Source organism: Delphinus delphis, chromosome 20 (assembly GCF_949987515.2).
Source record: "Delphinus delphis chromosome 20, mDelDel1.2, whole genome shotgun sequence".
NCBI lineage: Eukaryota > Metazoa > Chordata > Mammalia > Artiodactyla > Delphinidae > Delphinus > Delphinus delphis.
Window position 1 is genome coordinate 27,809,236 of NC_082702.1, and position 26,052 is coordinate 27,835,287.

The 26,052-nt window shown below is 39.2% G+C and overlaps 1 protein-coding gene across 1 annotated transcript in view; it reads right to left on the minus strand.

Annotated features, from left to right (window-relative positions):
* Positions 1–220: 220 nt before the first annotated feature.
* The window catches only part of TOX3 (TOX high mobility group box family member 3), a 105,269-nt gene continuing 79,437 nt past the window's right edge, over positions 221–26,052 (minus strand). The window contains exons 4-7 of the mRNA XM_059999174.1: positions 11,852–12,121; positions 7,534–7,761; positions 5,835–5,915; positions 221–1,696 (exon numbers count right to left, since the gene is read on the minus strand). Of these exons, the coding sequence (XP_059855157.1) occupies positions 968–1,696; positions 5,835–5,915; positions 7,534–7,761; positions 11,852–12,121 (1,308 nt within the window). The 3' untranslated portion in view covers positions 221–967. The remainder of the gene's footprint in view (positions 1,697–5,834; positions 5,916–7,533; positions 7,762–11,851; positions 12,122–26,052) is intronic.

The window sequence follows — 26,052 nt, forward strand, 5'->3', positions numbered from 1 at the left end:
CAACACATGATATGAAAACTTACAACTTTGAAAGAAAATATTTACATTGATTATTCAGATGCGGTGCGCCTTTTAAATATTCTACCGGTATTACATCATAATAAAAACTCTTGCTCTTTTTTTTTTTAAATCTTAACTTTTGTAATAACTGTCTCCATTTAAGTGCATTTCCCTTTTAAAAATACAGTGTTTTTCATTTTCGAAACTTGTCACTCAAAACACAGAATATAATATTCACATTCTTTTCTTCTAATTGGAATGAATATAATGGGCTAACAGTGGTCATAGATATTGTTACAACATATACTGTGGTTTGATTTGGAGAAGTCATGGGTAAAAAGTGAAAAGGAGTCAATAATTGAAACTAATCACTTGCATTTTTTTTTTTTCTGGAGAGATTTAAGGAAAAAAAATAAGAGCTTTGGCAAAAGTCTGTGATTTACATTATGTTTTTCATGACAAAAAAAATGCCATCAACGATTGACGTCATACAAATGTTTGTATGAAACTGGATTTTCGTATTTCAGGTAGTTACGACTGTGCTTTTTATTTTTAGGGCTTCGGAAGTTCCAATCGCCTTGAAGTGTGGTTTCTTCACTTCGGGAGAAATAAGGCCATTTGCTATGACTCAGAGAGGCCAGTTTATTATAATCATCAGTATGTCCCAGGATTCATTAAACGGTTTGATTCACATATTGTAGGTAGAGCCTGAATAAATAAAAAAAGGCATCACATAAAAGAGCACAGCTTTTCTTGTTTAAAAACAAAGTGGTTTAGAGTCAGCTAGAAGATGATTTTCAGCTACACTGTAGTTCTTATTGCCTATCTAATAGACACTTGAGAGGACCGCGTGATCTTTTACACATTTCTGCATAACCAACACCGACTCACGAGTTGCAGCCACACATGGTTTACTCTCGGACGCCACTCTCCTCCAGATGCGCAAATCCGCCTGCCACGTGCGTTTTCAGAAAATACTGACCTGCGATAATACTTGAGTCTGTGTCTGAGACTGTATCTGTGACTGGTGCTGCTGAGAGGCTGGCTGGGGGCTCCCGATGGCGGGGATGGGGGATGTAATCTGGGAGGTGACAGGGGAGTGCTGCCGAGGAGAAGGCTGGGACTGATGCTGCATGTGCTGCAGCTGCTGCAGCTGGAGATGCTGCTGCAGCTGCTGCTGCAGCTGCTGTTGGTTGATTTGCTGCTGGAGGTGCTGCTGCTGCTGCAGGTGCTGCTGCATGTGGTGCTGAAAATGCTGCTGCTGCATCTGCTGCTGGATCTGCTGATGCATCTGGTGCTGCTGGAGCTGCTGCTGCTGCATCTGTTGCATCTGTTGTTGTTGCTGCTGCTGCTGCTGCTGCAGCTGCATCTGATGCTGCTGGGTCTGCACTGAAGGGCTCACTTGGGTGGAGGACGCCGAGCCCACCATGGAGCTGATCAGTGGAGCCCCAATGTTCGATGGCATGTTGGCTGCGATGGTGACCGAAGTGACGATCTGGTTCATGGGGAGTCTCATGGTTAAGGGTTTGGGAGCGATTGACCTAGGGAGCGATTGTTGGAGAGTCTGAGGAGAGGCCGACACTGTTCCGTGCTGAGACAGCGGAGGGCTGAGAAGGAGGGAGGAGGTCAAATTGGTGGACGCCAGGGTCTGCTGAACAGAACGAATGGTCTGGGCTTCTGCTGATTCGGCAGCAGCCTGCATTTTGGGGGAGAAGGTTGGGGTATTTTTAGTATTGTAAATTGATGTCAAAAATGGCCACCATTATTCATGCTTCCCTGAACCCAAGCACTTTGTCATGTGACTTTAAAGCTCCTTCCAGAGGTGGAGTGACACCCCCCACCCTTTGAATCTGGGCTGGCCTGGCACCTTTGCTCTGGTCAACAGAATGTGATGGAAGTGAGGCTTCAAATTCTGTCTGTGTCTGTCAGAACCTACCACCTCGTGATGACAGCCATGTGGCCCAGTTACCCACTCAAGAGCCAGCTCACTGCCAGCCAACTGCCACATAGGTGTACGAGTCCAGCACCAACCCCCTGAGGCTGACTGCACACAGACGAGCAGGACTAGCTGATCCTGCCGAGTCTTGGTTGAGATTTAAAGACCCAGCTAGTTAACTGGCACTTTCTGGGATAAATGCTTATCTTTTTAAGTCATTGGGCTTGGGGCTGGTTGTTACACAGCACTATTGTAGTAAAAGATGACTGATACATATATTTAAGAGTAACAGTTCTTTAGCATTTAAGTCTGAACTAATGTCACCAGCAAGAACCATTTTGAAAGACAACAGAGTATAGACTGCCTGAGTTCAAATCTAGCTCTACTACTCAACAACTCTGTGGCTTGGGGCAAGTTAATTCACTCATCTGTTCCTCAGTTTCTTCATCTATAAAATAGTGTTATATGGTATTCACCTTGTATAGAGGTTGTGAGAATTAAACTAACTCATATTTATTAAGCATTTAGAACAGTGCCCGGCCTACAAAAAGCACCTCGTAAATGTTAGCTATTTTCATTAATTAACAATTACTACTACCAGAAAACAACTGTTACCAGAAAACTTCAAAGTCCTGTATATAATAATCAAAGCCATGATTATTTATAACAGTGCTCACTTGAGTATAAGAAAAACAGAAGTGAATTCTTTAGAGACACTAAATCGAAGTACTTTACAACTTTAGAAATATTTTTAGTTTACCAAATATTTTCAAAGATTTCCAAAATTTAGCAAAGGAGTCATACACAAAGGGAGAAAGTTCAGCACTCATGTGACTGCGTAACCTGTTATAAGATAAACAAATGACCTGGGGCTCAACATGGAGAGAAACTGCCTAATATATTTTGTACTAAAAACACATAATTACCTCCACAAAAATAAATTATTTTAAATGCAACTGGGATTGGAATAATTCCTCTTAAAGACTATTTTTTCCTCTTATTCTTCATAAAATTTGTTTTTTTTGTAGGGCATTGTGTATGGGGGGGACCTTGGTGGCATCAAGCTGCCATCCACTCTCTTTAATGATTCTGAATATTTATTTCTAGATTTTTACTACTCACATTTATAAAATCTACTATTAGAAGAGACCTGAGGAGTGACCTTACATGGAGAATCACTCAAGGTAGGAAAAGCCATGGCCGATGGCTTCTGTTTGAACACCTGATCAGCGTAAAGCTCCGTCCATCGGTGGACAGTTCTCTGGTTTTGTACAAAAGCTCAGGGGGCGCTGCATATTACTGGAGGGTCGTGTTCTGAAGCCTTTGGGTAAGAAGAAACCTGCAAATACTCATAATTATCTTTAAAAACAACCATTAAATCACCCACAAAGTAGAATACACACAGTCTTCTACATATAAACATGAACATTATTTTTATATACTCTAATATTAAAAAATTGCCAAGCCAGTCTTAAGGAAAAACTACAAGAAGAGTCTATATTTAAACACCTGGGCAATCACACCATTATGCCTATGAGATGCTCCCCTAGTGCAGAATGGAAAAGGGTGGATGGCTGTGAAGAGCTCCTGCTCGTCTGCCGGGTCTACTCCCTCATGGTTGAAAATTAAGCTTCTATTAATTTTGTTGGTTGTTGTGAAGATTAAAAGTGAGAGTAGGGCTTCCCTGGTGGCGCAGTGGTTGGGAGTCCGCCTGCCGATGCAGGGGACACGGGTTCGTGCCCCAGTCCGGGAAGATCCCACATGCCGCGGAGCGGCTGGGCCCGTGAGCCATGGCCACTGAGCCTGTGCGTCCGGAGCCTGTGCTCCGCAACGGGAGAGGCCACAACAGTGAGAGGCCCACGTACCGCAAAAAAAAAAAAAAAGTGAGAGTAGAGTCACATCTTAAGGGAAAGTCGCGGGCTCTGATTGTAGAGACTTAAGTTAAATGCACATGTGATGTTTATTATTTCTAACGTTGAGGCTGAAATCTCGCTCACTTGTAACCTCACTCCTTGGATGAGTTCTTCCATCCAGGGCACAGAGATCAAGCTTAGGCTTCCCTTTCATGATGGCTCTTATATTTGAGGACCAAAATCATACTGCTCCAAATCTTTGCTTCCATGATTCTTTCAATTATTTAAGTATTTTTGGATTTTCAGTCCTTACCATCATGGAGGCAACCTGCTGGAGGGCCTTCAATTGGTCAACCACTGGGAACCAATTCTTTAGACGTGATCTAATCAGCAAGTTGTACAGTCAGATGCTGCTTCCTGTGAGATCACCATATTAGCAGCTATTTCACACTTTGGGTTCAGGTTGAAATTATTCTAAATTTAGACCTCAAGGACTATTTTAGTTGCCTGTCATGTCTCTGACTATAAATTTAGGGTGCTCTCAACTGCACTGACCTAATGAAAAAAACAAAACAAAAACACCCCTCCCCCAAACAATTTGGATTTATTCTTTTCAAATTCCATCTTATTGAATAGTTTTTTAGAATCAATGTAATCAATCAATCCATTTGGAAACATTTCCGAATCGGATTTTAGTATCCAATGTAAAACGTTTGAGTTATCCCTTCCAAGTCGGTCACAGCCCTGATCAGCCCAATCATGGAGGCTATTTCCAGAACGCCTTTTGAGTTACTGGCTCTTGGCTTAAATCCATGTATGATCAATTATTCATGCTCTAATGCACAAAGATCACCTGCACCTGCTTCTAGGTAAATGAATGAATAAACGATCCACGCGAGAAGTACATGCACATTGTTACTCTATTTATGTCACTCCATCTAATTAGCCACCAAGTACACCTCAATTCTTAACATCTGTGGCCCACACATTCTACCAATGTGCAAATCCCCATCCAGAATAGGTATATCTCTCAATGGGCACCTTCCAGAGTCTCAGAAAAAACCTGATGAATGTTTTCTCTTTCTAATGAGGTGGGAAGAGTCCTAAGAGCTATACCTACGAGGTACAGGAGTACCTCTCTTGATCTGGTTCTGAGCAGCTGCCAGCAGTGGATCTTACAATTCCAGTGAAGACGAGAAAAGAGGGCTAAACCCTTTTTCAATGGCTCTGCGGGCAACACTGACCATGCCCTGAGGCCCTATGGGGTACTCTGAGGCAACAACAATGACAATGAAATGGAATCTCTGCTTGCCAGGGGAAATACATCACCAGCAAAAACATTAGTTCACATTATCCTCCCCAAAGCCTCTCTAAATTCTAGAAAGGCTAAGGACAAAGTTAATTAAATGTTAAACATATAAGGTAACAGCCCATGCTCCTTTTGGATCAAGGTAATAGTAATCCAGAGTGACATTTGCTTTGGACTACTGTTGCATTTTATAATACATCAGGGCCCAGTGTATATTCTATGTATAATACATGTATACATGTCTTTTTTAAAGTACTTGGAGCATAATTTTATTTTAAATAAGCATGAGGCTTATTTATTTATACGATGTGGAACAGTTTGGTCAAAAACGCAACATCCTCTATTATATTATATCCTCTACAATGCAACCATTGAAGAATTTATGATCTGATGTCCAAAAATGCCTAACATACTTCTCAGTTTAAATAGAGGACATCAACACAGATCTCAGTCCCCGATGGGAAGAAAGGGGCTGTTTGAAATCTGTCTAAATAGCTTCAACATACATATATAGAGATCAGTGACTCCTGGAAACAATTTGGATTCGTCAGCTTGAATGAACACTTATTTTCCATGCCAAGCTTGGGGTGATCTCTAATGGGAACAAATAAGTTTATGAGTTGTTCGAGATGCTTTTTTTTTTTTTTAATCAACTCGAAGAGGAGTTGCATTTATGATTTCAATGCTCCAGGTCTCCTAACTCTCTCAGAGACTGGCCGCCCCTGTCTGGGTTTACCTTAGAAACGAGGCTGGCCCTATACGCAGCCAGGGCCTTCAGGTATTCTTTTTTGGCGGCTTCCGTTTTCCTTTTATAGACCTATTAAAAGACCACAATTAGCACCACCTTTAGCACACACATTCTCAGCCATAAAATAACTGCTGGGCAAATTACGTCGCAACAGAACTCACATAAAAAGTTGGTCTCCCTGGCTTTGATTTTTAAATGTAGAAACACACACACAGATATTAAAACAAAATGAAACCCTGCCACCCCCACTGGGGCACAACTCTGACGTTTACTATGGCAAACAGAAAAAGATTTCCGGTTGCAGCATAGAATTCATGAGAGTGACAGCTAAGGGCCTTCTGTTCGGGCAGTAAATAAGGTAACAAGGATGAAATTTGCAGCAAATGGTTTAAATTATAGAAAGTTAAGGAACTTCTCCATCCATGTCTTCTTTCCCTCACACCCATTTCTAAGCTGAAACAAACCAGAGGATGAAAACCCAACAATAATAGGGAAAGTGTGTGAAGACAGAAGAGATAAGATGGAGGTCTTTCAACCTGGGTTTTCTTTTGGAGAAAAAACAAGAAAAATCAGAGATAGTGAAAGATGAAAGATTTCCATTAGTGAGACCAGTGAGTTACATAAATATATTCCAGTATATTAAACCTCATTTGGGCTTCCTTTTCTTAAACTGTGGTGTCTGATGGCTGGCTGTTATACCAAAGTGCAACTCTCCTTTTCTCCAGAATTTAAAAGTTAGATGCAGCAGTTTGCCAGCCCCCTTAGGATTACATTTCTAGGGTAGAAAATCAGTCTGCCGCATAGAGCATGAAGCTCAGTGCCAACAAACAGGCAGATTCTACAGCTGCACCATCCCAAGGTAACCAGTTGGTAGGAATGAGGAGGAAGGAAGAAAGAAAGAAAGAAAGAAAGAGAGAGGGAGAGAGGGAGGAAGGAAGGAAGAAAGAAAGAAAATCAAGGGTTTTCCACTCCTTATTCCTGAAACAATTATTCTGGTTTATTACTAATAGGGGTCTATTCTTGTGAGGATATGGAAAATCAACGCCCATGAATAGTCACTGGAGCTCATGCAAGGAGCCAGGGGAGGACTGAGCCCCAAGGAAACCATTCTTCTCTCCATTTGTGTGGAGGACTTGCACGGGGGAAGATGGGAAGCGGGACCTTGAGGAAGTGTCTCCCACCAGCATGGCTAATCTCTCAATGCCTCTCATACAGCCACGCTTTCAAATGAACTTGGAATAAAATTTCAAATGCCCGATGACAATAATGAGACACGCAGAGTCATCTTCAAAGTTTGCAAACCCCCCAGGAGAGCACAAGAGTTCAGAAAGATGATCAAAAAAAAGGCAAGCAGGATGGGCCTAATCCCTTTGTAGTGCCTTTTTTTAACAAAGGGGGGAAAAATTCCGCATTATTTAAAATGAAAAGATGATCATCAAAAGTTTATGCTTGCAGGATACTGCCTGGATCTCCTCCAACTCTCTTCTGAATGGGTTCTGAACACACACCCTTAAGGGAACTGAGAAATCCATATAACTGCAGAGTGGTTTGGATTTATGTGTGTGTGTTTTTTAATTCCATAGCTTAGAAAGGCTTTCATGAGAAGCAGTCATATTAAGTGGATGTATTCACTCAGAAAAGGTGTAAAGAATAATCCTGCAATGACCACGATGGATCTTTGCCTCACCTGCTTTTGTTCTTCTCCAAGGCTGTCCCACATAGATGCTACGATTTTTGAGACCTCTCCAAAGGTTGCATTAGGGTTTTGACCTTTAATTGCAGCCTGTGTGTCTCTGAAAAACAGGGCATATGCTGACACTGGCTTCTGTGGCTCATTGGGATCTTTCTTTTTCTTTTTCTTTGGAGTCTTGGGCTTCTTGCCAGAATCTGGAGCAGCTCTTTTCTCTCCAATGGCCTGCAAAGCAGGAAGAAAATTCACTGCCTAGAATGTACTTGCAGAGAATGCAGAAAGACTTACTCAGGTCCCCAGTCGTTCTTTTAAAGTTTTGTTAAACATCATCAACAGATGAATCACCACGAAGTGTGGGGGAGGGGTGAGTGTGCTTAGAGTTAACTGGACAGCAGAGATTAGCATTTAGAACATTGATTAATGAGACCCAGAAGTATCTTCAATACATTCGCAACATATGCTCTAAATAGCAATTATGAATAATGAAAAACAGAACGCTCTGTACCGAGTAATGCCATATATATATATATGGGCTACACATGTACCCATAAACAAAATATTTTACATTTTCAAAGGTTTTAGAAGTAAACCTAAATACTATTGAGGATGTTGATCATATTCAGATATTTTATATAAGGTCCCTTAGCCATAGAGGCATGCCATACGTATGATCGGTCTGAATTGATTTTTTTGAGGCTTGGTCTTTTATTTTACCAGAATATTACTTTGCTAATGGTCTCCGGAAACTCAAATGGAAATTAGCTCTAATCCCTAAGCTCGCACAATAAGGGAAAGGTCACTTTTATTTTCTAAAACAATAAAAACTTCCTAAAGAATAGGATAACAAGAAATGTAAAAATGTCAAAACTCTAAGTAGAGCTAGAAAGGAAATGGACACTCTTCATAAAATTAAAAACCTGTGAAAGAGCAGCAACAGTAGATACTTAAAATCACCAAGGCTAAAAAGAAGACTAATAAGGCGATGTTTATTATTACATATATAGTAAGTAACCCTGCCCACAAGAATACTGGCCTAGAGACGCTCCCACATATTCACAATGAACTCTGAAACTGAAACTATAGAGATGATATGGGTACAGTTCCCCTCATTTATATACCACTGAGCTCCAGTATTCACCTGCTACCATCATCTAATTTCAACAGTCATATAACATACTCATCAGAGAAGCAGGGGAAATGATTTATCAACCTTGTTTTATCTCCCCCTAGATTATGATACGACTATATTGGAGATAATTTTGCCGTTAACTTCATCAAGAATGCTGAAGTGTTTGACAGAATCTGTTTTAAAAGCCAGCCTTGGGCAAGATCAACAGAGATAGATTCAAGTAGTAACAGATTGGCTTTTAATGGCCTTGAGTCTTGAATCTTAATTCAAATTTTCCAAGAGTATCATTACTTTCTGAAAGAGGGTCATTGGGAACTTAATCCAATTACTAGCATTCTTAGGGAGGAAACGGATAAGTAACTTTTCTTTGAGAGCTCTGAACCCTCAAGGTGTTAGGAAACCAAGAGCCTACTTGTTGGTGGGCTGTTGGTTGTTTGTACTGAGTGATAACCACACCCATACTTTATACCAGTAGCTTATGCACTTCAGTAGGTGTTAAGCTAGATCTCACCTCTCCTCCAAAATGCCATCTTTCATAACTCACACGATTAATTCAATAAAATTCTGTAGACCTCATAGTCTTTTTTCTAAATCCTCAGAATAAGTGCAACTTGTTTAATCTAGTTAATGAATCTGAACCTGCAAGGGAGTCAGATGTCTGTTCAGTTAGAGCTTCAATTGGAGCCAAGTTTTCCTTCAATGAAAAAATATTACGTAAGCCACATGAAAAAATATATATACACAGATTTTTCTGAGTCAAACAACTCTATTCTTTTCTTGGAAGAGAATTTGGCACCGTTTCCGCCAACAATACCCTGACCAATGGCAAGATGAAAGTTATTTCCAGTAAAGCTTTTTCTAAATAAGAAGAGTTCTATTTCATTCTTTGTGAAACAACATTCAAGTGTTGACAACCTTTGACGTCTTTCTTGGACAACCATGACTTGCCTTAATCATCATTAGCTTTTAAGAATAAACCCAAAATGAAGAACCTCACAGTGTAAATAAAAGCTCAGAATTAATTCTCCTAAAGAAACTTCTGCATAGTTGACTCAAAGGGCTGTGAAAAAATGGAGAAATAGCTTTGCCCAAAAGACATAATCAACAATAACGTTAATCTTCCTTTTTCAGCTAAGTTGCTTAAGAGATATACTGGATTCCTTGTCTTTACACAAAACCTAGACCCTGGCTTAAAATGGAACAAGCTAAGAGTCACATAAAAGGTTCTCCTTAGAGGTGACAATTTCAGATTGATACAGAGGTAATTATTAAGGTCAGTAGAAATGTGAGACAAATGAAAGGACTCCATTTGAATTGTGTAATAGCCAGTTATAACTCAGCTGTAACTTATACACATCCCTCGAGTTTCTTTATTACTTTCCACTTCATCCCGCTGAAGTCCTTGTGAGTGTGAACACAGACTGCTAAGTGCATTTCCCCACCTTGTGTCCAGTGGGGAGTTAACATAATGGGATAGACCAAGTCCTCTTTCTTAAAATCCCTGCAACATTTCTCCTCTTTTCAGGTAAACTCCCTCCTCTTTTCATCACCCACAATCTTTTCTAGCTCCTCTTCTTCCATTTCTATTTAAACGTAAATTATGCTCAAGGTAAAAATAAGTGATGCTCAATATTCTGGCCTTGTCTCGCTCCTTGCGCACTCTGAGAAATCCTGATTACTTCTATGTGCTCACATCTACGTGCAGATGGTCCCCAAATCTATAGCTCCATCTCCAACAGACTGAGTTCTACACTCACATGGAAGCAACTCAAATTCAACCCCTACCATGTCAAACTCTCATCTTCCCCGTGGGGAAAAAAAATAACACTCCTCTCTTCCTAGGTTGAGCCTCTCCATTTACTGATAGCTACGCTGGCTCTCAAACTAAAACCCAGTGTACCTTTTATTCCTTCAAATTCCAGGGGATCACCAAACCTTAATAGATGATTCTTTCTCTTGAATGTCTCACTAAACTGGTACCTCCTGTCCATGCGTTCCTTTGCTAAAATAAAAGCAAACACTTCATAACAAAAGGACGTTTTAATTGAGTTCCTTCTCTCTGGTCCCTCTCTTTATAACACATTCTATATACAGCCCAAGTTATCTTTCTAAAGCATAAATTTGCTTATGCCATTCCTCTATGCAAATAATTAATCAGCTCTCAACTACCAACAGGGGAAAGGCTACCACATTTCAGCCATTTCTTTCTTCAACTCATTTCTTTCTTCCCCCATGTCACACTGCTCATGATACCCATAAATGGACACGTACTTTCATTGCTCTTTCTACCAGAATGCTGGCCTCTGTCTTCTGCCTCACAAACTTTTATGTATCCTCTTAGACCTAATTCAAACATCACCTTCTCAATAAAGGCTTCCTCATATCACTCTCCTAAGCAGAATCGATGACCATCTCAGCACACCAAATACATCAATTATACCTCTAATCACATCTGGAGCTAGTTTTAAACATTGCTATTTGTTCCCAGTGGGAAGTCCCAGGGGCAATAATTCTCTTAGAAATCTTTGTATCACCAGAACACAGTAAAACGCCAAGCACAGAGTAAGTGTACCACACATAATTAATAAATGAGGAACGAATAATTGTGTACCTACAAGTAAGTTCAGTGAAACAGACTACTTTTCTAGGCATTCAGAAAAGTCATACCTGCAACTAAGTTTTCACTTCACACTGTGCATATTTGAATCACGTGTCATTTCCCTGACAAAAGCAAAGATAAAACGATTGGAACTTACTACGTGATAAACCTCATCAAAGGTGCAAGACTGTCCAATGGGGCAGCAGTTCAGCCAACTAACCAGATGAAACTTGCCTACCTGGACATTAACTTAGAACCAGAGCAGTTCAGAATTTCTGGAAAGTCTAGTGCAAGCCTTCCCTTTTGCTGATTTAGGAAAATTAAGCCTACAAGAGTTAAGCGACTTACTCAATGCCTTACAACTAATAGGAGAAGCCAGATCTTCCAATTTTCAGTTGAATACACTTTCCACAGAAAATAAGTAAACATAAAAGAGTGAAGAAAAAGAATTAAACCACCATAAATTCAAATGCTACTCCAAATCCATGAAGCAAAAGAAGGTACTACTGTGAATGAAATTCAAAGACATGCGCATGGGGTGATTCCCAATTCTCTGGTAGGTTATATACTAAAGGCAATTAACTCACTCTGTTGGATTCATCAGCATCCTCTTCATTGATGGAGCTAGAAGGGGAGGGAGTCGCCGATTTGCTCGCTGGAGGTGAAGGAGACGTGTGGGGCACACTGGCACCTCCCAAATTCAACCCCAACTGGGCGCTGAGCTGAGACTGGTTGATGGTGGTGAGCTGGGCAGGAGGCATGATCCCAGAGCGAGCAGCATCCGTCATGTGGATGATGGACCTCATGATCAGGGAGGGATCCTGACGGTATTGTGAAACTTGGGTGTGGCTCTGATCCTAAAGGGGCAACAGCAAGGGGGGGAATTCTTAGTTTTCCCAAACATCAGTGAGCTTACAGGGGTTGGGAACGAAATGGGGAAAGGGGATCAAAAGGTACCAACTGTCAGTTACAAAATAAGTACATCATAAGGATGTAATACACAGCATGGTGGCTGTAGGTCACAGGACTGTATTGCATATTGGAAAGCTGCTAAGAGAATAGATCATAAAAGTCCTCTTCACAATAAAAAAAACACCTTTTTTGTAACTGTATGATGACAAATGTTAACTAGACTTACTGTGGTGATAATTTCGCAATATATACAAATATCTGATCATTACACTGTACACCTGAAACTAATGTAATATTAGATGTCAATTATACCTCAATTAAAAAAAACAATGAACTTATAATGTCAGCAGTTCCTTAGACAGGTTTGACTTGTAATTTTGATAGATCTGACTTATCTCAGGATAGCTATTAATTGTCTAGTTATTAATTTATTAATTAGAAGGACTCATGCCAGAAAGCTGAAAGGTCAAAAGCACAAAGCCCAAATTATCCAGCCTAGTCTGCTGCACCAGAGAACTATCACTGGATGACTTAACTAAGTGATAACAAAACACTACCAGCAAAGGGAAGAGAAACAGCCACCTCTTGCTTCGTACTGAGGAAACTGATGACAAGGAAAGGGTGGAAACAGAGGTCTAACCCTTTCAGGCTCACCAGTTGGTTTGCCATCCTTCTCCTGCACAGTTCTGGTTCTACTACCCTTTCCCCAGCTCTGCAAAAGGGGAGAATCAGTTCTCTATTTTATCCTCCCAGGCACGCATATGCCATATAGAGAGGATGGGCTAGAGAAGCACAGAGCAAGCATCTGTTTGCTTCAGGGCACCCTCTCTGTAAAACCCTCTGTGGTTAAACCAGAGGGTCATTCCAATTCTGAATTACATTGTCAACGACACTTGGAAGTCATTCCATGTCCTCAGGATTGGATATCACTTTTTTCATCTTAAACCTGCTTTGTTTTCTTCTGTTCAACCCATCTGATTTAATATACTAATGAATTTTAAAAAATATGTATAAGGAGGAGGTAAAGACAATCAGAATTAGCTTCTCTGAAAGTTACTGCTGTCACTTCAAATGTAGCCTTCTCTGTATTGGGCAGTCATGTAAGAGGCTTTAGAGTTGCTTCTTCTTCTTCTTTTAATTCCAAAAAATCAAAAAATGAAGACATGCTTTTCAAATGACTTACTTTAAGACTTGTCATTTAGAGCGAGTCTGTGATTTTCTTGAAACCAAATTCTCCTGACTCACAGTGACCCAGAATCTAATTTTATACACAAGCCTATGAATTCCTCTTTTGAATCTTTCTGATAAGGCTTATTCTGCTCTTTAAAGAAACAAATGAATTGTAACTTGGAGCGTTTGATTTCTTGATATTAAATATTATAATGCCACTAAGTAAGAAGCCAGAGCTATCAGTAGGAAACTAGTTGAATCAATCATGATCGACCATACTACAAAGTATTACGAAGCTTTTTAAAATAATGAATTAGATTTATGTGTATTGACCTAGAGAAATGATTCTCAATTTTGGATCTAATGACATTTTGGACCAGATAATTCTTTGCTGTGGGAGCTGTCCTTTGCATTGCAGGATGTTAACAGTAAACTTGGCCTCCACCTACTAGATGCCAGTAGCAACCTCCCTCCCCTCACCAGTCATGACAATCAAAAATGTCTCCAGACATTGCCCCCTGGAGGGCAAAACTGCTCCCAGTTCTAGAAAACCACTAATCTAGAGTGAAATGCAAGATATAGCAAGTGAAAAAGCAAGTTGCAAAACAGAGTACAGACCCTTTTTGTTTAAAAAAAAAAGTGTATAAACAATGGTTACATTATATCGGATTGGATTGGAGGGGCAAGGAGGGAAGCATCTTAACTTTTTCCATTTAACAAAACAAAAGAAGCAAAAACTAAAACACTCTAGTTAGGAAAAACTAAAACGAGGAGACACAAGTAGTTAAAATAGTCTGTAGCTAATTGCTAGGGTTTAATACTAAACATATAAATTTTCCACTTCTTAATGATTTCTGAGTTATCAAATTCCTGTGGAATCCTGGAGAAATGTGTCACTCATATCAGAAGAACCCCAACTCTTCTTTGTCTCACTGACAATATCCTCTTCCACTACTCCTAAAATATTACCTTCTCCGGGCAGGCATCCTTCTGCAGACTTGTATGGCAAAAGTGGATTTTACGCTATCAGTTTGTCCTAATTTCTTTTTATTAGCATTCTTCACACATTTAGCTATTTCTCTTCAAAAATCTGAGCTGACTGTCCACTCTTCCGCATTCTTTTAAAGTTCCACCATTTCTTGCTTACGTCACTTCCAGCCCCCGACTCCTGGGATTTAAGCTATCTTATTCTTTTCTTTTTATTGTTTTTTAACATCTTTATTGGATTATAATTGCTTTACGAGGGTGTGTTAGTTACTGCTATATAACAAAGTGAATCAGCTATATGTATACCTATATACCCATATCCCCTCCCTCTTGCATCTCCCTCCCACCCTCCCTATCCCACCCCTCTAGGTGGTCACAAAGCACCGAGCTGATCTCCCGTGCTATGCGGCTGCTTCCCACTAGCTACCTATTTTACGTTTGGTAGTGTATATATGTCCATGCCACTCTCTCACTTCGTCCCAGCTTACCCTTCCCCCTCCCCATATCCTCAAGTCCATTCTCTACATCTGCGTCTTTATTCCTGACCTGTCCCTAGGTTCTTCAGAACCATTTTTTTTTCTTTCTTTAGATTCCATGTATATGTGTTAGCATATGGTATTTGTTTTTCTCTTTCTGACTTACTTCACTCTGTATGACAGACTCTAGGTCCATCCACCTCACTACAAATAACTCAGTTTCGTTTCTTTTTATGGCTGAGTAATATTCCATTGTATATATGTGCCACATCTTCTTTATCCATTCATCTGTTGATGGACACTTAGGTTGTTTCCATGTCCTGCCTATTGTAAACAGAGCTGCAATGAACATTTTGGTACATGACTCTTTTTTGAATTATGGTTTCCTCAGGGTATATGCCCAGTAGTGGGATTGCTGGGTCATATGGTAGTTCTATTTTTAGTTTTTTAAGGAACCTCCATACTGTTCTCCATAGTGGCTGTATCAATTTACATTCCCACCAACAGTGCGAGGGAGCGAGGGATCCCTTTTCTCCACACCCTCTCCAGCATTTATTGTTTGTAGATTTTTTTGATGATGGCCATTCTGACTGGTGTAAGGTGATACCTCACTATAGTTTTGATTTGCATTTCTCTAATGATTAGTCATGTTGAGCATCCTTTCATGTGTTTGTTGGCAACCTGTATATCTTCTTTGGAGAAATGTCTATTTAGGTCTTCTGCCCATCTTTGGATTGGATTTTTGGGTTATTTTTGATATTGAGCTGCATGAGCTTAAGTTATCTTATTCTTAATTTTAGTCTCCAAATACATCTTTCAGAAGGCTTTTTAAAAGTCCTTTCAGACTTCTTTAAATCTAAGTATTTTAAAATATCTACAGGCCACTCTAGAGTATTTTAATTCTGACTGAATAATAATAAATTAGTTAACTGGCATGGCCATGACATATGAGGATACGACTTACACAGTTTTCGCATTAACTGAGGAGTCACTTTGTTTTCTTTACTTCTATGCCCATGAACATCAGCACGTATAGGTACTTGACTGATGCATCCCAGACCTACAGTATTTCAGAGGAATCTCATGGTCACACAGAAGGCCAAGGAGTTAGTTTTCTTGGCTTTATCAGCTCTTCCTGAATTCCACCTGCAATTTATGCCTTTATGATGGACCTGGTTGCCTGAGAGTTCCTGTTGACAAAGAGCCAAGGTTCACAAACAAGGAACATTGACTGTATGTTTACTCGGGGCCAGGATTTGTGCTAAGCTTAATATGCATTTTCCAATTCAATCCTCTAACTTTCTGAATTAGATACTATTATACCTATTCTTGGCTAAGAGTGATTCCCTAGGCTACCGAGCTAGCTGGTGACTGCTTGATGGAGAAACTGTGCTCTAGGGAGCCACGGTGCCACCACAGTGGAAGTACGTACTGACGGAAAGAGAGAAGAATGGGGCTCTGAGTTCTGCACTGCCACCATCCATCCCCCTTTAACAAAAGCAACTCAGTTTTCATTTGCTTTATAAATTGAGATTCCTCACAACATTTCACCAAGAAAAAATGGGTTTTCCTGAAGCAGGGACAGTGTGAAAACCACTCCTGAACCATACTGGTGGTGGGGCTAAGGTCTTGCCAAAACTTAGAGCCATCTGCATGGTCTTCAGATCCAAAAAATGCTGGCGCACCTTTTCTAATCTCCCACAGGACCATACACCAAGGACCGTTAAAATATTGTCAAGTAACCTCTGAACCACATAATCAATGCATCAAATTGTGCTAGCATTTACCACGGTACACAGCTCTCCAATAATAACTTCCTATATGTAAGGATTACAGTATAAGATTAATGGTGAAAGTTATCTCTTTAGAGAGTCAAGTTCCTTTAGGGCCACCAATTATTAACAGCTTCCTTGGGGAAGTTGACGATCCTGAAAATCTCCAATCATTTTCTATTTTTAAAAAAAGGTAACCTTTAAAAGACACTTCCTTGCATCTTAGGATTTCTACCTAAAAAGAGAAAGATGTCAGCTCAGTTGAAAAGTGTTTATTGAGCACTTACTATGTGCCAGGCCAGATATCTTTGAAAACTAGAAAATCACCATATGATTCTTTTAAACATGACTCTAATTTAGAAGGGACTGATGAATTTACTATAACAAAGTGTAAGCAAGAATAATTCATATATACTCCTCCAAAATAGCTCACCATTTTTCCTAGTAGTACTGACATGAGAAGAAAATGTATAACCATGGATATAGCTCTAAGAAATTTAATGCATTTTTGAGACTTCCCTGGTGGCGCAGGGGTTAAGAATCCGCCTACCAATGCAGGGGACACGGGTTCAAGCCCTGGTCTGGGAAGATCTCACATGCTGCGGAGCAACTAAGCCCATGTGCCACAACTACAGAGCCTGCACTCTAGAGCCCGCGAGCCACAACTACTGAGCCCACGTGCCACAACCACTGAAGCCCGTGTGCCTAGAGTCCGTGCTCCACAACAGGAGAAGCCACCGCAATGAGAAGCCCGTGCACCCCAACGAAGAGTAGCCCCCGCTCGCCGCAACTAGAGAAAGCCCGCGCGGCAACAAGACCCAACGCAGCCAAAAATAAATAAATAAATTTTTAAAAAAGATATTACACAGATATAGACTGTATTTCCCCACACTGTACATTAAAAAAAAAGAAATTTAATGCATTTTTGTAAATCATTACGTTTCACTTATTAAAATTAAGCCTTGAAATATTTACCAATGATCACTGAAAGGCAAAGCAACTAGTGGGTTATAAGAGATTGCTATCAGCGCATCCAACAATAAGGACTGAATGCTGGTAGCTTCTTCAACTCCTTTCACAATTATGTTTCATGTGGAGAGTTTACTTGTATCACTTCCTAAACTGTTCATCATTTGGAAACAACTCATTCTCTCTTCTTATCTCACTCTGTCTTCTAATTGATAATATTAGATAAGAGCTTCTCAACCTCTGCAGTATTGACATTTTGGTCTGGGTAATTCTTTGTTGGGAGAACGCATCATATTCTTTGTTTACAATGCACCTTGAGCATTGTAAATGCTTAACAGCATCTCTGGTCTCTACCCACTAGGTGCCAGTAGCCTCCCCTGCCCCACAGGTTGTGACAACCATATGTCTCCAGACATTGGCAAATGTCCCCTGATGGGCAAAATCCCCCCCTTTCCTGTTTGAGAATGACTTCATTAGACAAATATAATGGAAATCATCTTCTTGAGGGGGAGGAGGAGGGAGTGTCCAAAGATTAGGTTCTGTCTGTGAAAACAGAACGCATGTACATAAACAAGATTCAAACTGTGATACTGTGAAAAAAATAAGCTAGACAAAAAAAAATTATTCTGGGGAGGGTAGCTACATTTGATTAAGTCAGCAAGAAAGGCCCCTCCAAGATGACTTTTGAGCTGATACCTAAAGAATGAGGAGAAGCTAATCAGGAAATGAGGAGAAAGTATGTTCCCGGCAGAGGGAAGAGCATATGCAAAGTCTGAGGTGGGAGAGGGCTTGGCACTCTTAAGAAATGGAAAGGAGACCCGCAGAGGTGGGAGCCGGGTAGGCAAGATAAACAGCGAAATGCAATGGGATCGGAGAGATGGGAATGGGCCAGATCATGCAAGGTGGGGAAATCAGGGGATGCTTCCCTGCAGAGGTGACCCACTGGGGTGAGGTGTAAAGGAAGAGAAGAAGCTAACTGAGCTAGAAAAGAGGGAAGAGCATCGTATGCAGAGAAGAAGAGCTTGTACAAAGTCACATAGCATAAGGAAGCGCATCACGGATAACTAAGGGAGAGGTCAGCGTTACTGGCCAGGGAAAGCGAGGCTCGCTGTGAAGCTGGAGAGGCAAGTAATGGCCAAAAGTAACAGGCCTTGTAATCCATCCTAGATTTTGTTCACGATGTAGAAGGATGCCACTCAAAGTTTAAAGGCTTGGTGCCTATCCAGTGATGTTACTCATTCCAATAAGTATTAACTGATCAGGGGACTTCCCTCGTGGTCCAGTGGTTACGACTCTGCCTTCCAGTGCAGGGGGTGCGGGTTCCATCCCTGGTCGGGGAGCTAAGATCCCAGAGGCTTTGCAGCCAAAACACCAAAACATAAAACAGAAGCAATATTGTAACAAATTCAATTAAAACTTTAAAAATGGTCCACATCAAAAAAAAAAAAATCTTAAAAAAAAATCCTATCAACGGACAAAGGATTAATCTCCAAAATATATAAACAGCTCATTCAGCTCAATATTAAAAAAAACAAACAACCCAATCCAAAAATGGGCAGAAGACCTAAACAGACATTTCTCCAAAGAAGACATGCAGGTGGCCAAGAAGCACATGAAAAGCTGCTCAACATCACTAATTATTAGAGAAATGCAAATCAAAACTACAGTGAGGTATCACCTCACACCAGTTAGAATGGGCATCATCAGAAAATCTACAAACAACAAATGCTGGAGAGGGTGTGGAGAAAAGGCAACCCTCTTGCACTGTTGGTGGGAATGTAAATTGATACAGCCACTATGGAGAACAGTATGGCGGTTCCTTAAAAAACTACAAATAGAATTACCATATGATGCAGCAATCCCACTACTGGGCATATACCCAGGGGAAACCATAATTCAAAAAGACACACGCACCCCAATGTTCACTGCAGCACTATTTACAATAGCCAGGTCATGGAAGCAACCTAAATGCCCATCAACAGATGAATGGATAAAGAAGATGTGGTACATACATACAATGGAATATTTCCCAGCCATAAAAAGGAACGAAATTGGGTCATTTGTAGAGACGTGGATGGACCTAGAGACTGTTATACAGAATGAAGTATGTCAGAAAGAGAAAAACGGATATCGTATATTAACGCACATATGTGGAACCTAGAAAAATGGTACAGATGAACTGGTTTGCAGGGCAGAAATAGAGACACAGATGTAGAGAACAAACGTATAGACACCAAGGAGCGAAAGTGGCAGGAGCTGGGGGTTGTGGTGTGATGAATTGGGCGATTGGGATCGACATATATACACTAATATGTATAAAATAGATAACTAATAAGAACCTGCTGTGTAAAAAATAAATAAAATAAAATTCAAAAAAGAAAGTATTAACTGATCGTACTTCATGGGCATCCATCAATTGTGGACAACTTGGATTTAATTATAAATAGTATAAATATATAGCCTAATACCTCAACTTATGTTTTGGAGAGTACTCAAGGATTAGTTTTTGCAGTCAGAAAGGTCATTCAGAATGGGCAGGCCATGGACTTCTAACAGGAAGCACATTGCCTTCTATCTATAAGTACAATTCAACGCAGCCTTTGCGCAACAATGCCTTGATGGTTTGTCCCTGTCTTGGTAGGGGGAGTGCTCAGCTGAGGCTTGCTTCTCTCTCTACCTGATGAAAGAGCCTCTTTGTCTTTTGTTTTTTTAAAACAGGAAACCAAGGAACGGGAAATTTGGGGTAGAGGTCCCCCGTTTTCTTAAATTGCCTGAAATCCAGTCTATTATTGAACGTTAATCATTTGAGTGAACGGTTAAATACCTGAATAATTTTATATTCAAAAGGAAACTTTACATCACTAGCATAAATTAAAAACTGGAATCACCATAATCAACGGAATGCCAGATAAATACTAAGTAAAGGAAACACTGAATAATTCCATTACAGTCCATCTAAATATGCAGGCCTGCCTAAGGTTCTGAGCCAGAGTTCTGCTCTCTTTTTTAAAAAGGATGAGAGAGAGACGTGAAAGACTCATTAGCCCCAAACTGAGACTTCCTTCTTGACTTAAGATTGAAAGAGAACGGAAAGGGGAAAAAACGTCCCTACTGTGTAAATCACCGTGTTATATTACCATGTCCATACTTCATATAAAATATGTGGGGTTTGGGGGGATGGGAATGGTTTGCTCTTATTTCTTTAGCCAAGAAAACTCTCCCTCCTCTACATATTCAAATCTTTTTCACTCCTACTTTCGGGCCTGTCCCTCCACGAAGTCCTCTCAGAATGAATTTCCCTTTCCTTCCCATGCCTGGAATTTATCTTTGTGATGCATACTTGGTGACACATAATCACACATCCTCCTGTTTTGCGTTTTTGTTTCTTTTACAAATGTAAGATATAAGCTTTAGAATAGATTTAAAAATTTTAAGTACCACCCCTTATTCTATTTTATCTATTGATATTTTTACTCAGTTCAATGATACTTACTTCCGTCTGAGTCGATTTTATCACAAAGGATTTTTAAAAATCTAACATGCAAATGTATTTAATGCACCTTCCATCTACATTTACAAGTAAATATTCTCTGTAACAATGTAATATCAGGTTTTTATAATAAAGGGTAACATCTAATTAAGAAGCAAATAACCCAAATATATTAGAAAGTGCGACTAAATACATTTTCACTATGCGGTTTTTTAATCAATATTTCTTGAGAAATGGAGTAATTAATTATCAGTAATAAAAACTGCTTTGTATTAATAAATATCAGAGAACTACAAATAGGAAATCCAGTAATTTTATGCTCCATTATTTAGTTATGTCCTATAGCGAGGTTAAAATTTTATTTCCAAATAAACAATCAATCAACATTTACGCATAGCGAGTGCATTCCTAACCCAAATAGAAACTGAAACAAACACAGTCGTGCCAAATACACCAATGATAATTACAGACCTACATACCCTAAAGGTTATATTTATCAAAATATCTGCACCGAAATAGATACTTTTTACTTAATAACTACTCTCAGGGTTATAATCAAACATACCTACACATGAAAGTTTTGTGAAAACCAGTCTTCCCCAAAGTTAATAGTTTCTTAGCAAAATAAAAATTTCAAGTTTATCATAAAACAATGGTATTTTCTTATGTACCCTCTAACTCCTTTGTTTTACCAAGAAGTCAGCTCTGTGTTGATTTTATTCAATCCTAAATTAAAATTTTAAAGAGGAATTCCATTTTTACAGCTGTTGATACTTTAAACCTCCTCCCCACCTCCATTTTTATTTAGTATTAAGGTACGTTCTTAATAACAACTAAATATTCTTTCATTATCCTTTCATTCATTCATATATTCCACAAATATAATATTTATTGAGAGCCTCGTGTATTCCAGCCCAGACACTGTTCCAGGCCTGAGGATGACAGTAGCAAACGAGACAGATGAGGGGACAGGACAGGCCGTAAACGAGCAAAGGAGACCGTTTCTAAGGGTGACAAGTGAGGCCACAGTACAGGAGTAACTCTCATCCCTCTAAAAACTGTTTGACCCATCAAGCCAGTTTTATTTGGGAATCTGAGTGATGTAGAATGGTGTGTCTTCTGTCCCTAACCCACAGGGAAATACTGCCAACGCTACAGAAGATTATAACTGTAGAGTATATATATGTTAAAAACAAGATACAGGGAAATAAACCATAGCCTAACTTTTTAATAACATGTTTCCTTGAATGGGATAAATCAACCAAGTAATCACGTGTTGCCCTTCACAAGAGCTAATTGGGTTTTGTAGAAGTTTGGAACACTCCCCTCCTTTAATACATGATCCTAAAGTTAACTCAACCTTAAAGACAACACTCATACGTTGGGGTCAGTAGGCCTCTCCAGGCAGAGAATAAAGGATATTTCTTTTAAGCCGTGTATGGTACAAGGTTATTTGCTCTACCAAAAAAGGCAGCTCGTAAAATGTCTGTGGCTTGGGTATTTTGGGTAGACGATTGTCCAGGTGTAGCAACAGTTAATTAAAGTGGACTTTGGACAGCATGCCTCTTTGAAGCAGTCATCAGACTCCGAAGTTTTGTATTACATGGAAGAGACACTGCTGACCGAGAACTCAGTTTGATAAATGATCGGTCTCTAATGATTAAGAACAATATATAGCACCTAGTAAGTGCTCAGCAAATGTCTGCTAGAGTTAATATGGTTTTAATTATATACTTTGGGCTTGGCACAGATAGGTCCCGTTCCACTCAAAGTGAGTTATTTTGCTTATGTAAGATGTGCCTTTTCTATTGTTAATTTACAATAAGAATACGTTTCGACCATGACCTGACCAAAAATAAACATTACTGAGTTAATCATTCAATTTGTATGAGAACTTGTTGGTCCCCCCAATGGCTAAATGGTAATCGTCCTGTGGAATTTAGCACTGCCGCCTCTATTGACAATGGCAATGAACCTGTCCATAACAATAATAAGGGCTTGTTTTAATAGAACGTTCCATGCATTAAACACATTAATGACCCATGAAATAACTGTTTTATCTGTAACACATTAAGCTACATTGCTAAAACGATGTATTAATTGAAAAGTCTGCGATTTCTCTTAACGTAAGATTTTGGATAGTACAAAAATGGCATGAAAGTTATTTTGTGAAAATAAAAATAATTCAGAATTAGACCCCTACTAAATGATTGTACGAAAAAATCAAAACTTCTAAAATAAGCCTGGTAATTTTAGGAGTATTATTTTGATACATTCTTATTTTTCTGATCAAAAATGATGTCTGTCTGGATTATGACATAATTGCTTTGTGAATATTTTAAAAGCTGGTACTTTTCTTCTCTGTGTGCATACCTTCTGTAGGACTTTTTTCTCTCTCATTCTCTTTCCTTAACGGGTACAGAGACTGCCATACCCAAATTTAGCTCCCTTACTTCCATCTTTGTCAATTTTCTAGTACTATGTTTGATATTATCAGAGCACCAGTAGTGTTCTCTATAAACATGTGCTATCGCAATTAAGTCCAAAGCAACATCAAACAGAAAACGTCGCTCTTCCAAACACGAAACATAATGCACGAAGAAAAAATATGGGAATTATCAGTGTGTTTTATAAATTCTCTTTTGGGGGGCATACAAAATATCAGACTAGAGACAATTATGTTACTGTCTGTTTCTTGGATATCAAAGAGAATTTTGAAATTCATCAAAGCTAACCTTCTGTTATGTACAACAGGCTAAGCTGAAAAGAATGTTAACAAGTTCAATTTTCATTCAATCAGCACTACTGCTCTCTGAAATGTTTCATTGCAGGAAAGAAATAAAAATAATCTATATGGTAATTATGAGGATGAATCCCCCAGTAACTTTCAGCTACATGAAAGGTCAGTTCTATTCAAGATATTTTATCAGTCCCCTGCACATACTCCTGTCCTGTCATTTTAAATCTGAACAGCATTTTATTTTCCCATTTACTGCTACCTGCAGAATTAAGTACTTAAGCCAAATAAGAAAAAAAAAAAAAAGAAATGTTGAATGCTGGCAAAGGCTATAATAGCATAGAGATAAATCGTTCAGCTGCTCTCTCAAGCCTCTAGGGCTGCAGATTTTTCTTCTCCTGGTGCACTGTGGGTATTCAAAACTTGTTCAACATGATTTCATTTCATTTCAGGCACTGCCTGAGAAAACTAAATTACAGAATCAATCATACAGAAGGTCAGAGTGAGACTTCATTACAAGTATTGCATGCTTGCATGAATATCTTTCATTTATGACTGACCCAATATGTCACAATAGCTGTCTAGTAAAAATAATCCACTTTCTGAAATTGATGTACTACTGATGTCAATGCTACTCAGCAGGCTGGGCAGATTATAGAGAGGTGTTAAAAAAAAAAAAAAAGAAAGAAACCTTTTGGAGCGCACGTTGTAGATTTTTAGGATTGCAATCTTTTGTAGATGAAAATAATTTCCAGATGATCATCTAAACTGACAATAATGCTTAGAGGTAACCAAACTATGACTGTTGATTTCAACTTGCCAGCGACACCCTGTGTGAAAATACACATATCCACAACAAGCAAATCAAGGTTGTTCTTTGAAGTCACAAACGCATGGACTTTCAATTTTTTCAACAATTCGCTTTTGAATACCAGGGCATTATTTGCATATTTTGAAATGGGAATGCTAATCATTAGACTCTTTTTAATCCCCCCTTTTCTTTTTTGTTCCTGCTTTCTGTTTTTTAAATATAATGGCAGAAACTTAAGGAAGATAAACATGTTGTGCTGGTTGCCAACAAAAATGCAGCTAATCAGTAATGTGACAAACTGTCACTCTTTCTAAAGGAAAACCAGTGAAGCTCTGAAGAAAAGCTGGTTCAATACCCCATAAACAAGCTGGCTTTTCTTCTTATATGAAAGTCTTAATTCACCATAGCAATCCTTAACAGACAGCCATATTCATTTGGATAATAAAACTTCTTACTTGCATAAGGTATGATAGCCGGTGCACACTGGGAAGCCGAGTGCATGATGTATAAAGTATTATTTATTATTTTTCTGGTGACCTTCCTAAGGGAAATCTCCGAGGAGCTGCTGTGGAGCATTATGATGTCGCCAGCCACCTCGGTACCCGGAGGGAAATATAGAAGAACCTTGACATAACCTATTTTTAACCATGCCTCTGGCGATTCTGAATTCAAGTTTATAGGTGAACATGTCAGGTAGTACATAGAACAAAGCCAACGACACATTGTATTCATCATAATTCTGTCCTGGTACATTTTATTTTTTCCAACATTTGTGATTTAAAATCCCATGACATTTCTTCAAGGTGAAATTCTACTAGAATTTTCAACAAGATTAGTTTGTTTCCAGCCAAAATAAATATCATTTGGGTTCAGCAAAACTTCAGAAAGGCTCCAAGAAATGTGATGAGGTCCATGTAAATACCATGACAACAATTTGCACTTGGCTAAAGTACTCATACTTTTAAAAATCAATGAAATAATTCAACGGCTTGAGTGATTAGCAATACATTACAAAAGAAGCATTAAAAATGGAGTCCTCTCTTCCAATGCCAGCCCGTGAAAGCACTGTTCTTTAAGTGTATGTGAATATCATAATTATTTTATGATTCCATCTTTAGTTCTTTCCAATATAGTAAATTCAATTGACCATGAAATGAAATTTCATAGTCAAAATGCCTCCTTTACACTTTTTTTATAGCAGCAATAACAGTTTTATAGCTTTAAGGCAAGGTAATTCATCAGATGTTTAATTTAAAGGCAGATTCTTATATTATTAATAAATATTTACCAATTTAATAAAGCACACATTTTAGCATGCATTATATGGTCTTTTACCTATTTCCCTAACTCAAATGAGCCTCGCTGAGCATCTATGAATAATGGTGAACCCTGGGCAAACTCTCTTGGTGACTAAACACCCTTTTTATTTTTATTATTTTCCAGGCACAACATTGCAAGCCTCAT